At 43.6% G+C, this 14,924-nt stretch overlaps 1 protein-coding gene across 3 annotated transcripts in view; it reads left to right on the forward strand.

Annotated features, from left to right (window-relative positions):
- The window catches only part of slc39a14 (solute carrier family 39 member 14), an 86,596-nt gene extending 73,428 nt beyond the window's left edge, over positions 1-13,168 (forward strand). For all 3 annotated transcript variants that reach the window (XM_078239683.1, XM_078239685.1, XM_078239684.1), the window contains 3 exons: positions 5,354-5,564; positions 8,442-8,626; positions 10,450-13,168. In XM_078239683.1, coding sequence (XP_078095809.1) covers positions 5,354-5,564; positions 8,442-8,626; positions 10,450-10,599 — 546 coding nt within the window. In that variant the 3' untranslated portion in view covers positions 10,600-13,168. The remainder of the gene's footprint in view (positions 1-5,353; positions 5,565-8,441; positions 8,627-10,449) is intronic.
- Positions 13,169-14,924: the final 1,756 nt, after the last annotated feature.

Genomic DNA, 14,924 nt, shown 5'->3' on the forward strand with positions numbered 1-14,924 from the left:
CTACCTGTAGATACAGTAATATTAAACCTGTACCCAGCTTTATCTACCTATAGATACAGCAATATTAAACCTGTACCCAGCTTTATCTACCTGTATGGACAGTAATATTAAACCTGTACCCAGCTTTATCTACCTGTAGATACAGCAATATTAAACCTGTACCCAGCTTTATCTACCTATAGATACAGCAATATTAAACCTGTACCCAGCTTTATCTACCTGTATGGACAGTAATATTAAACCTGTACCCAGCTTTATCTACCTGTAGATACAGCAATATTAAACCTGTACCCAGCTTTATCTACCTGTGGATACAGTAATATTAAACCTGTACCCAGCTTTATCTACCTATAGATACAGCAATATTAAACCTGTACCCAGCTTTATCTACCTGTATGGACAGTAATATTAAACCTGTACCCAGCTTTATCTACCTGTAGATACAGTAATATTAAACCTGTACCCAGCTTTATCTACCTGTAGATACAGCAATATTAAACCTGTACCCAGCTTTATCTACCTGTATGGACAGTAATATTAAACCTGTACCCAGCTTTATCTACCTGTAGATACAGCAATATTAGACCTGTAGCCAGCTTTATCTACCTATAGATACAGCAATATTAAACCTGTAGCCAGCTTTATCTACCTGTAGATACAGCAATATTAAACCTGTATCCAGCTTTATCTACCTGTAGATACAGCAATATTAAACCTGTATCCAGCTTTATCTACCTATAGATACAGTAATATTAAACCTGTACCCAGCTTTATCTACCTGTAGATACAGCAATATTAAACCTGTATCCAGCTTTATCTATCTGTAGATACAGCAATATTAAACCTGTACCCAGCTTTATCTACCTATAGATACAGCAATATTAAACCTGTATCCAGCTTTATCTACCTATAGATACAGCAATATTAAACCTGTATCCAGCTTTATCTACCTGTAGATACAGCAATATTAAACCTGTATCCAGCTTTATCTATCTGTAGATACAGCAATATTAAACCTGTACCCAGCTTTATCTACCTATAGATACAGCAATATTAAACCTGTATCCAGCCTTATCTACCTATAGATACAGCAATATTAAACCTGTATCCAGCTTTATCTACCTATAGATACAGCAATATTAAACCTGTATCCAGCTTTATCTACCTATAGATACAGCAATATTAAACCTGTATCCAGCTTTATCTACCTGTAGATACAGCAATATTAAACCTGTATCCAGCTTTATCTATCTGTAGATACAGCAATATTAAACCTGTACCCAGCTTTATCTACCTATAGATACAGCAATATTAAACCTGTATCCAGCTTTATCTACCTATAGATACAGCAATATTAAACCTGTACCCAGCTTTATCTACCTGTAGATACAGCAATATTAAACCTGTACCCAGCTTTATCTACCTGTAGATACAGCAATATTAAACCTGTATCCAGCTTTATCTACCTGTATGGACAGTAATATTAAACCTGTACCCAGCTTTATCTACCTATAGATACAGCAATATGAAACCTGTATCCAGCTTTATCTACCTATAGATACAGCAATATTAAACCTGTATCCAGCTTTATCTACCTGTAGATATAGCAATATTAAACCTGTAGCCAGCTTTATCTACCTATAGATACAGTAATATTAAACCTGTACCCAGCTTTATCTACCTATAGATACAGCAATATTAAACCTGTATCCAGCTTTATCTACCTGTAGATACAGTAATATTAAACCTGTACCCAGCTTTATCTACCTGTAGATACAGCAATATTAAACCTGTAGCCAGCTTTATCTACCTGTAGATACAGCAATATTAAACCTGTAGCCAGCTTTATCTACCTATAGATACAGTAATATTAAACCTGTAGCCAGCTTTATCTACCTGTAGATACAGCAATATTAAACCTGTACCCAGCTTTATCTACCTGTAGATACAGCAATATTAAACCTGTAGCCAGCTTTATCTACCTGTAGATACAGCAATATTAAACCTGTACCCAGCTTTATCTACCTGTAGATACAGCAATATTAAACCTGTAGCCAGCTTTATCTACCTGTAGATACAGCAATATTAAACCTGTACCCAGCTTTATCTACCTGTATGGACAGTAATATTAAACCTGTACCCAGCTTTATCTACCTGTAGATACAGCAATATTAAACCTGTATCCAGCTTTATCTACCTGTAGATACAGCAATATTAAACCTGTATCCAGCTTTATCTACCTGTAGATACAGCAATATTAAACCTGTATCCAGCTTTATCTACCTGTATGGACAGTAATATTAAACCTGTACCCAGCTTTATCTACCTGTAGATACAGTAATATTAAACCTGTACCCAGCTTTATCTACCTATAGATACAGCAATATTAAACCTGTAGCCAGCTTTATCTACCTGTAGATACAGCAATATTAAACCTGTACCCAGCTTTATCTACCTGTATGGACAGTAATATTAAACCTGTACCCAGCTTTATCTACCTGTAGATACAGTAATATTAAACCTGTATCCAGCTTTATCTACCTGTAGATACAGCAATATTAAACCTGTAGCCAGCTTTATCTACCTATAGATACAGCAATATTAAACCTGTAGCCAGCTTTATCTACCTGTAGATACAGCAATATTAAACCTGTACCCAGCTTTATCTACCTGTAGATACAGCAATATTAAACCTGTACCCAGCTTTATCTACCTGTAGATACAGCAATATTAAACCTGTACCCAGCTTTATCTACCTGTAGATACAGCAATATTAAACCTGTAGCCAGCTTTATCTACCTATAGATACAGCAATATTAAACCTGTACCCAGCTTTATCTACCTGTAGATACAGTAATATTAAACCTGTACCCAGCTTTATCTACCTGTAGATACAGCAATATTAAACCTGTACCCAGCTTTATCTACCTGTAGATACAGCAATATTAAACCTGTAGCCAGCTTTATCTACCTATAGATACAGCAATATTAAACCTGTACCCAGCTTTATCTACCTGTAGATACAGTAATATTAAACCTGTATCCAGCTTTATCTACCTATAGATACAGCAATATTAAACCTGTAGCCAGCTTTATCTACCTGTAGATACAGCAATATTAAACCTGTATCCAGCTTTATCTACCTGTAGATACAGCAATATTAAACCTGTATCCAGCTTTATCTACCTGTAGGTACAGCAATATTAAACCTGTATCCAGCTTTATCTACCTGTAGATACAGCAATATTAAACCTGTAGCCAGCTTTATCTACCTGTATGGACAGTAATATTAAACCTGTACCCAGCTTTATCTACCTGTAGATACAGTAATATTAAACCTGTACCCAGCTTTATCTACCTATAGATACAGCAATATTAAACCTGTATCCAGCTTTATCTACCTGTAGATACAGCAATATTAAACCTGTATCCAGCTTTATCTACCTGTAGATACAGTAATATTAAACCTGTACCCAGCTTTATCTACCTATAGATACAGCAATATTAAACCTGTACCCAGCTTTATCTACCTGTAGATACAGCAATATTAAACCTGTAGCCAGCTTTATCTACCTATAGATACAGCAATATTAAACCTGTATCCAGCTTTATCTACCTATAGATACAGCAATATTAAACCTGTAGCCAGCTTTATCTACCTGTAGATACAGCAATATTAAACCTGTATCCAGCTTTATCTACCTGTAGATACAGCAATATTAAACCTGTATCCAGCTTTATCTACCTGTAGGTACAGCAATATTAAACCTGTATCCAGCTTTATCTACCTGTAGATACAGCAATATTAAACCTGTAGCCAGCTTTATCTACCTGTATGGACAGTAATATTAAACCTGTACCCAGCTTTATCTACCTGTAGATACAGTAATATTAAACCTGTACCCAGCTTTATCTACCTATAGATACAGCAATATTAAACCTGTATCCAGCTTTATCTACCTGTAGATACAGCAATATTAAACCTGTATCCAGCTTTATCTACCTGTAGATACAGTAATATTAAACCTGTACCCAGCTTTATCTACCTATAGATACAGCAATATTAAACCTGTATCCAGCTTTATCTACCTGTAGATACAGCAATATTAAACCTGTAGCCAGCTTTATCTACCTATAGATACAGCAATATTAAACCTGTATCCAGCTTTATCTACCTATAGATACAGCAATATTAAACCTGTATCCAGCTTTATCTACCTGTAGATACAGCAATATTAAACCTGTACCCAGCTTTATCTACCTGTAGATACAGTAATATTAAACCTGTACCCAGCTTTATCTACCTATAGATACAGCAATATTAAACCTGTATCCAGCTTTATCTACCTGTAGATACAGCAATATTAAACCTGTATCCAGCTTTATCTACCTGTAGATACAGTAATATTAAACCTGCACCCAGCTTTATCTACCTGTAGATACAGCAATATTAAACCTGTATCCAGCTTTATCTACCTGTAGATACAGCAATATTAAACCTGTAGCCAGCTTTATCTACCTATAGATACAGCAATATTAAACCTGTAGCCAGCTTTATCTACCTGTAGATACAGCAATATTAAACCTGTAGCCAGCTTTATCTACCTATAGATACAGCAATATTAAACCTGTATCCAGCTTTATCTACCTGTAGATACAGCAATATTAAACCTGTATCCAGCTTTATCTACCTGTAGGTACAGCAATATTAAACCTGTATCCAGCTTTATCTACCTATAGATACAGCAATATTAAACCTGTACCCAGCTTTATCTACCTGTATGGACAGTAATATTAAACCTGTACCCAGCTTTATCTACCTGTATGGACAGTAATATTAAACCTGTACCCAGCTTTATCTACCTGTAGATACAGCAATATTAAACCTGTAGCCAGCTTTATCTACCTGTATGGACAGTAATATTAAACCTGTACCCAGCTTTATCTACCTATAGATACAGCAATATTAAACCTGTAGCCAGCTTTTTCTACCTATAGATACAGCAATATTAAACCTGTAGCCAGCTTTATCTACCTGTAGATACAGCAATATTAAACCTGTATCCAGCTTTATCTACCTGTAGGTACAGCAATATTAAACCTGTAGCCAGCTTTATCTACCTATAGATACAGCAATATTAAACCTGTATCCAGCTTTATCTACCTGTAGATACAGCAATATTAAACCTGTATTGACCCCACCAGATTCTCTGTTCTTTGCCTAGGTGATCCATGTAGTCGATTAGCAAAGCTCTGTGTTGGGGGGACGGATACTGGGTCAGGATGAGATTGCTGGTTGGATTTGGGATTGGGAATGGTTTGTGTAAAGTGTTCATTGTCTCTTTCTGAGCAGGATCTGCAGAGGGCTGCAGGGGGGCCCTGTTACTGGCTGAAGGGGAGTCGTTACTCTGACATTGGTACTCTGGCCTGGATGATCACTCTGAGTGACGGACTGCACAACTTCATCGATGGCCTTGCAATCGGAGCTTCCTTCACTGTCTCGGTCTTCCAGGGAATCAGTACCTCCATAGCGATCCTTTGTGAGGAATTCCCCCATGAGCTAGGTGCGTGCAGCCCCTTTATCCCGAGTGGGCTGGAGGGGGGAGTGTGATCTGAGTGCTGGGTGGGGGAGGTATCTCTGGGTATCTGCGTTTCGGCAGCGGGTATCATGGTGGGCTATTTAACCATGGGGACATGATCGATAAGACAAAGGCAAGCGCTGACACATGGAGCCCTGGGGGAGTTGGGGGTGAGATGGTTAGGGGTCTGTGCAGCTCGTCCTTCTCACTGGTCATAAAGTCATAGAGGTTAACAGTATCGGAACAGGCCCTTCGGCCCAACTTGTCCATGCCGCCCTTTTTTTTAAAACCTCTAAGCTAATCCCAATTGCCCGCATTTGGCCCATATCCCTCTATACCCATCGTACCCATGTAACTGTCTAAATGCTTTTTAAAAGACAAAATTGTACCCACCTCGACTCCTACCTCTGGCAGCTTGTTCCAGACACTCACCACCCTCCGTGTGGAAAGAATTGCCCCTCTGGACACTTTTGTATCTCTCCCCTCTCACCTTAAACCTATGCCCTCTAGTTTTAGACTCCTCTACCTTTGGGAAAAGATATTGACTATCTACCTTGTCTATGCCCCTCATTATTTTATAGACCTCTATAAGGTCACCCTTCAACCTTCTACGCTCCAGAGAAAAAAGTCCCAGTCTATCCAGCCTCTCCTTATAACTCAAACCATCAAGTCCCAGTAGCATCCTAGTAAATCTTTTCTGCACGCTTTCTAGTTTAATAATATCCTTTCTATAATAGGGTGACCAGAATTGCACACAGTATTCCAAGTGTGGCCTTACCAATGTCTTGTACAACTGCAACAAGACATCCCAACTCCTGTATTCAATGTTCTGACCGATGAAACCAAGCATGCTGAATGCCTTCTTCACCACTCTGTCCACCTGTGACTCCACTTTCAAGGAGCTATGAACATGTACCCCCGAGAGCTCTTTGTTCTGGAACTCTCCCCAACGCCCTACCATTAACTGAGTAAGTCCTGCCCTGGTTCAATCTACCAAAATGCATCACCTCGCATTTATCTAAATTAAACTCCATCTGCCATTCGTCAGCCACTGGCCCAATTGATCAAGATCCCGTTGCAATTGGAGATAACCTTCTTCACTGTCCACTATGCCACCAATCTTGGTGTCATCTGCAAACTTACTAACCATGCCTCCTATATTCTCATCCAAATCATTAATATAAATGACAAGTAACAGTGGGCCCAGCACTGATCCCTGAGGCACACCGCTGGTCACAGGTCTCCAGTTTGAAAAACATCCCTCTAAAACCACCCGACAGAAGCCAATTTTGTGTCCATTTAGCCACCTCACCCTGGATCCCGTGAGATTTAACCTTATGCAACAAACTACCATGTGGTACCTTGTCAAAGGCCTTGCTAAAGTCCATGTAGACAACCTCAACTGCACTGCCCTCATCTACCTTCTTGGTTACTCCTTCAAAAAACTCAATCAAATTTGTGAGACATGATTTTCCACTCACAAAGCCATGCTGACTGTCCCTAATCAGTCCTTGCGTCTCTAAATGCCTGTAGATCCTGTCTTTCAAAATACCTTCCAACAATTTACCCACCACAGATGTGAGGCTCACTGGTCTGTAGTTCCCAGGCTTTTCCCTGCAGCCCTTTTTAAACAAAGGCACAACATTTGCCACTCTCCAATCTTCAGGCACCTCACCTGTGACTATCGATGATTCAAATATCTCTGCTAGGGGACCCGCAATTTCCTCCCTGGCCTCCCACAATGTCCTGGGATACACTTCATCAGGTCCCGGGGATTTATCTATCTTGATGCACTTTAAGACTTCCGGCACCTCCTTCTCTGTAATATGTCCACTCCTCAAGACATCACTATTTATTTCCCCAAGTTCCCTAACATTCATGCTTTCCTCAACAGTAAATACTGATGAGAAATATTCATTTAGGATCTCACCCATCTCTTGTGGATCCGCACATAGATGATCTTGTTGATCCTTAAGACCTTGTTGGTCCCCGACAACAAATCAGAAGCAACATGAGTAAAGGGTCTTCACACAAGGAGTGGTTAAGATCTGGAAAATGCTGGCCAAGATGTAGTGGAGGCAGGTTCAACTGAGGCGATCGAGAGGAAATTAGACTGTTCGCTGTAAAAGCAGAATGTGTATGTCAACATGGAGAAAGTGGGAGAATGGCACTCATTGGGATGTTCCTCTGGAGAGCTAGCACAGACAGGATGGGCCAGATGGCTTCCTCCACAGAACAATTCTGAGATTCTGTGAAACTCTGGAAACAGTTTGTCACCAAGTCACATGTGGAGTTATTTGAGCACATGACCAAGCGCTCGGTGAAGATTTTAAGGAGCGTCTTAAAGGAGGAGTTAGAGGTAGAGAAGGGATAGGTTTAGAGAGAGAATTGCAGAGCTCAGGCTGCAGGTAGCTGAAAGCAAGGCCACCAACACTGGAGAGGCTGAATGGTGGATACCCAAGAGGCCAGAATGGGAGGGGCACGGATAGTTCAGGAGGTTGTGGAGCTGGAGGAGGTTACAGAGTTATGGAGGAACAGGGAACCTCCTTCTTGCAAACAAGGGTAAGAACTTAAAATGGAGCTGTAGTTTCATTCGGCGCTGATTTGGTGAGTAACCTCACTCTCACTGCTTCTTCCTGTCCTCCCCACCTTGTCCCTTTTTAACCACCGTCCTTTCCTTTTCCCCCTCTCCATTCCCCGGCCTGGTTACACTGTCCGTTCCCCGCCCCCCTGGTTACACCGTCCTCCCCTTCCCCCTCTCCGTTCCCCCACCCCGGTTACAGTGTCTGCTCCCTGCCCCGGTTACACCGCGGCACTGTGCGAAGTCTGGTTAATTGGGGTTGATCTCTCTCCCCCTGCCAGGTGACTTTGTAATCTTGCTGAATGCTGGAATGAGCCTCCAACAGGCTCTCTTCTTCAACTTCCTGTCAGCTTGCTGCTGCTACCTGGGCCTGGCCTTTGGCATCCTCGCTGGGAGCCACTTCTCTGCCAGCTGGATCTTTGCCCTGGCTGGTGGGATGTTCCTCTATATCGCATTGGCAGATATGGTAAGTAAAGGACTGCTTGCTGGGCCATTTCTTGATTAATAAGACAGAGATAGATAGGTTCTTGATTAATAAAGGTGTCAGGGGCTATGGGGAAAAGGCAGGAGAATGGGGATGAGAAAAGGATCAGCCATGATTGAATGGTGGAGCAGACTCGATGGGCCGAGTGGCCTAATTCTGCTCCTATGTCTAATGGTCTTATTTCAGAGCAACTGCATGTCTGTGGGTCTGGATTCCCGAGTAAGCAGGGCAGATTTCCTGCCTTGAAGGGCATTTCACAACAATCTGGTGGCTCGAGGGGCTAGATGGCCTACTCCTGCTCCTATTTCTTATGTTCTTATGTTTCATAATCATCAGTATTTTGAGTCGAATCCGACATTCCAGATGCAGTTAATTGATTGAAATTAAATTTCCCCCAACTGCCGGGTGGGATTTGAACTCCGAGCTCCAGGATGGTCCAATCATACACAGAAACAATAGGGATAGGAATGTGTGGGGAATGCTAAGGAAGTTTGGAGATGACACCAAGATTAGTCGGGTGGTTAATAGTGAAAGAAACGGTTGTAGGTTACAGGGAGATATAAGCAGGTTGGTCAGGTGGGCAGAGCAGTGGCAGGTGGTATTTAACCCTGATAAGTGTGAGGTGATGCACTTTGGAAGAAGAAACAAGATGAGGGAGTATTTAATGAATGGCAGGACACCGGGAAGCTCAGAGGAACCGATGGACTTTGGGGTAATTATTCACAGACCCCTGAAGTCAGCAGAGCACACATTAGGACAGTTAAGAAGGCAAATGGGGCGTTAGCGTTTATTAGTTGTGGCACAGAGTGTAAGAGCAAGGAGGTAATCTTGGAGTTATACAGAGCGATGGAGTACTTTGTGGCGTTCTGGTCGCCTCACTATAGGAAGGATGTGATCACACTAGAGGGGGTGCAGAGGATATTCATCAGGATGTTGTCTGGGATGGAGCATTTGAGCGATAAGGTGAGGCTGGATAGGCTTGGATTGTTTTCTCTAGAGCAGCAAAGGCTGAGGGGGCCATGATTGAGGTGTATAAGATTATGAGGGACAGGGCGAGTAGGAAGCAGCTGTTCCCTTTGGTTGAGGGGTCAGTCACAAGGGGGCAGAGTTTTAGGGTGAGGGACAGGAGATTCGGAGGGGATTTGAGAAAAAACCTTTTCACTCAGAGGGTGGTGGGAATCTGGAATGCGCTGCCTGGGAAGGGAGTGGAGGCCGGAAACCTTACAACCTTTAAAAAATATTTGGATGAGCACTTGAAACATCATGACATTCGAGGAGATGGGAATAGTGCAGGAAAATGGAATTAACGTGACTTTAGTGGTAGATATTGTCAGTGCAGACTCGATGGGCTGAAGGGCCTCTTCTGCACTGTATGATTCTAATCAGATAAACTAGTGTCCATTGAATGCACGAGATGCGATGGGGATTGGAGGAGGGTTTTTAGACAGAAGGTTGTGAGTCTGTGGAATTCACTCCCAGAGTTAGTGGGAGTTAGAGACCAGGGCAACTTTTAACTGGGTTCGATAGCCAGCTGTTTAAGGGAAAAGGGGATAAAGGAACATGGGAGCAGAATGGCTACAATGGATTCAGGTTAAACACCAACACGGAATGTGTGTCTCTGTCGAGTGAGCCCTCAGCATGTGGGCTGATTTACAGCAGCTAGCCTGTAATTGTACTGTCCAAGTCTGTAATTCTGCAGCTGAATTTGGTGAATGCAGTGGAAGGAGATTCTGTTTCAGAAGGTTCAGTGAGATGATTTACTGTCTCACTCACTCTCTCTCTCTCTTCCCCGTCTCCCCCAACAGTTCCCAGAGATGAACGAGGTGAGCAAAGGAGAGGATGGAGAGGAATCCACCTCGCTGCTGGTTTTTGGAATCCAAAACGCTGGCCTGTTGACTGGATTTGCAATCATGCTTCTCCTCACCATGTACTCGGGCTCTATCCAAATCGGATAGCCTTCCAGCCTCGTAGACAATGGACATCTGAAGCCAAGGCAGCTCACAGTGCGGCCAGTCCAACTGAGCCAGTATCTGAGGGGACATACAGGGCTGTGAACACTGGCTGAACCCGTTTATGGCCATAACAAAGGTGGCCTTTCATTTAGGAACCTGCTTTTTGCAAAATATAATCTTCTTAGGTTGGTTAGCAACAAGTTTATTCCAGCTCACTTGCAGTCCAGGAACTTTCTGAGAGTAGGGTTTAGAACACAAGTAGAGATTTTCCTGCAGAATCAGTGTTATGTCTCAATTGGAGATCAGCAATAAGCATTCCAAGCCTGGATGAGGGAACAGGAATAATTCACACATCCAAAACTCATTGTGGACATTGGAGATGGAACTGGCGAGAGTCGGGCTGAACGCAGGCCTCAAACTATCAGAGCTCTGCCTCAAATTCCGTTTCAGAGGCAACATTTTCAAATGGTGCGAGTCCTCTGGGATCTGGAATGTTGCAAATTGGGACAAAGCCCCCTCCCCCTCCCTCCCCTTTTCCCCCCTCTCCCCCACCTCCTCCCCCACCTCCCCCTTTCCCTCTCCCTCTCCCCACACCCCTGTCACTCCCCCCGGCAGATTTGCCCAGTCTATGTTCTGGTGAAGAGTTTGAAGAGTGCTGACACTTGTCAGAGTGACTCCCAGTCGGATTTGATGATTTGAAGAGATTCTGTTCACTCATCACGCCAGGGGCTTCCTACAGTGTATTTTCTCTCTCCATTCCCACTCTTGCTCACTCACTCGGAGGGAAGGAAGTGAAAGAAGGCCCTCAGCTGGTCAGTGACAGACCAACAGGAGTCACTATCCCAGGGGTGAGTCATGGTGTTGAGATGAAACCTCTGTTTTGACCTGTTGGGCGGGAGAGGAGGACATTGAACAGGAATAATGCTGCTGCTTTCACCCCGGACATAATCCTTCCAAACACTTCCACCGTAAATTCCTGTCCCTCCTCAGTCAAACTGCCTTTGTAACCATGTCACATATTGATGGAGCTGCTACATTGCCACCACTGGTGACAGGACGGACCTGCAGTGTGACGTTTACATACACTGCTCCCATTAGAAATGTGGGGCACAGACCTGATCGTGGAACCTATAAGTCAGAGAGAAGTCTCTCAGGTTAAAATGAGCACAATCTGATCCCAGCCTCGACTCCTCCCTCTTCACCCTCTGAACTGATGCAGATCTCAGTCACCCGTGTGAAACTCCTGTGGGGACAACTTGATTGACTGGAGCCCGAGCCAAGATGAACAGATTGGAATTGGGGGTGGGGGGATGGTCATGGGTTAGGGAGCTTCCGAGTGACTGGGGAGGGGGCAGGGCTGGGGGTATTACTCTTTCCAGAACTTTCTCAGGATATCCAGTGAAATGTACCACAGCTCTGCTTACCATCAACAACAGTGTCTCAAACAAGGTGTTTCTTCAACACTTTGCTCATTGATTGTCCTTATTCAAGTTCAGATATGATTTGTAAGTGAAGTGAAAGCATTTGGTTATCACCGTTTACTGGTTCTACAAAGTGTTGTATCCCCCCGGAGAGTAGATTCTCTGTGGCTGTGTGCTCTGTGTAGAGAGAGAGAGATGATGAAGAGAATGGAGAAAGTTGGGTAGATGTAATGTGTGTGAGGAGAGGTGTCTGATATAGGGATTGATGCTACATAGTAATTAGTTAGTCTGTGATGTCTGCTTGAAGTGATAACCCCGTTTGCCCCAGTGCTCACCTTCTCGCTGTGTTCTGTAAGGTGTGAAAGTGATTGAGTCTGTGTCGAGTTGACCAATTTCCAATGAACAAGAAACCAAACCCTCTCATAGAGTCATAAAAGTTTACAGCATGGAAACAGGCCCTTCGGCCCAACCTGATATCCCTTTGCTGTTGGACTGAACCAAATGTGGGACAAAGGGTGAGACTTGAATGGATTATTTCCAGTCAAAAGGTCAACAGGAATGTTACTGGAACGCGCTCAAAGCTGACGTTAGGACTTCATTTTACTACAGAACAACATCGATTTCTCTGGGCTGAAGTTCTAGGAATAGAGACCAGGATTCGAACCCACTTCACCATTGAAGGATTTTTTTTTCTCTTCAATGTTTGGACAGCGGCCCATTTGGAGATATCTTGAGGCAGGGTGGACAGTTCCCCTGCAGGATGGCACAGTGGATTCCCAGCAGATTCAGACCTCCACACCCTGAGTAAAGGTTTTCCAGAAGATCGGATCAGGAGGTGCCATCCACCAGTCAGAAAGGTCGATGCCAGTGGGACCCACTAACTCCAACTCTCACCTTTTCTGGAATGATCCCTGGGTTCAAACAGTCTTCGCTGGTTCGGAGGCTCTGTCAGAATCTGACATTCAAATACACAGGTGTGGTTGCAAAGACTAGTTAGGAGTGTCGCGTGATACGCTGTGCGTCCACAGTGACTTCATACCAAAATGATACGTTTGCTATACTGACAATGGATAATGATATAAATTATTAATTATGGGACAAGTTGAGTTACAACTTGGAGATAATTTGAATAAAGATGAGCTGATTGGTTGACTTGGAATCATGGATTAATTTGGGACAACCTTGTGATAATATCTATTCTGCCCAGTTCCAATCCCCTGCCCTTCCCCCATCGCCCTGCAGTTTCTATCCCATTCCCTTTGGAAAGTTACTATTGATCAGCCATGAGCAGAATGAATGGTGGATCAGGGTCGAAGGGCCGAATGGCCTCCTCCTCCTCCTATTTTCTTTGTTTCTATGAATCTGCTTCCACCGTTCTTTCACACCGCGCATTCCAGATCACAATAACTCGCTGCGGATACAAGCATTGTGTCAAACATTCTCGATATGTGTCTGGTTAATTATCCTCCAGCCTCTGGGAATAGTTACTGTTTATCTATTACATCCAAACCCCACATCAATTTCAAACACCTCTGACCATTCTTCAATTCTTTGGGGTGTGAGAGCTGCTGCTCAGGCAGCATTATTGGCCATGCCTTATTGCTGGAGAAAGTGGTGGTGAGCCGCCTTGAAACTCTCCAGAACAACTGCGCTTCATCCCAGCTCCTCCGCTCTCCGCGTTGACGGGAGGGGTGGTAGACATGTTGTGAAGTGGCATTTAGTCAGCAAGAACCTGCTCACCGTGACACAGCCTTGACTTTGCCAGGGCCACACAGCCTCTGATTCCATTACAGCCTTAGTCCAATGATGGAGCAAAGAGCTGAATTCCAGCAATGAGGTGAGAGTGATAGCCCTTGACATCAAGGCAGCATTGGACTGAGTGTGGTACCAAGCAGCTCCGGTAAAACTGGAGTCACTGGGAATCAAGGGAACTCTTTCCATTGGCTGGGTTCATACCTGGCACACAGGAAGATGGTTATAGTGGCTGGAGGTCAAATCATCTCAGCTCCAGGACATCTCTGCAGGAGTCCCTCAGGGTAGTGTCCTAGGCCCAACCATCTTCAACCACTTCATCAATGACCTTCCTCCCATCATAAGGTTAGAAGTGGGGATGTTCGCCGATAATTGCACAATGTTCAGCACCATTCGCAACTCCTCAGATATTGAAGCAGTCCATGTTCAAATGCAGCAAGATCTGGACAATATCCAGGCTTGAGCTGACAAGTAACATTCGCGCCACACAAGTGCCAGGTAATGACCATCTCCAACAAGAGAGGATCTAATCATTGCCCCTTGACATTCAATGGCATTATCATTACTGAATCCCCCACTGTCAACATCCTGGGGGTTACCATTGACCAGAAACTCAACTGGTCACCACATAAACACAGTGTCTACAAGAGCAGGTCAGAGGCTGGGAATCCTGCAGTGAGTAACTCACCTCCTGACTCCCCAAAGCCTGTCCACCATCGACAAGGCACAAGTCAGGAGTGAAATACTCCCCACTTGCCTGGATGGGTGCAGCTCCAACAACACTCAAGAAGCTCAACACCATTTACAAGATGCACTGCAGCAACTCACCAAGGCTCCTTGGATACCACCTTCCAATCCTCTAACACCTGGGAGGACAAGAGCCACTGCTGTATGGGAACATCTACAAGGTCCCCACATGACACACCGTCCTGACCGTGAACTATATTGCCCTTCCTTCACCAACGCTGGGTCCAAATCCTAGAACTCCCTCCCTAACAGCACTGTGGGTGTACCTACACCACAGGGGCTACAAGAAGACAGCTCACCACACCTTCTCAAGGGGCAATTAGAGATGGGCAATAAAAGATGGTGGCTGAGACAGTGACGCCCACATTCCAAGAATGAATTTTTAAAAACATTCCAGTAAATCTCTCT

Source organism: Mustelus asterias, chromosome 22 (genome assembly GCF_964213995.1).
Source record: "Mustelus asterias chromosome 22, sMusAst1.hap1.1, whole genome shotgun sequence".
Lineage (NCBI taxonomy): Eukaryota > Metazoa > Chordata > Chondrichthyes > Carcharhiniformes > Triakidae > Mustelus > Mustelus asterias.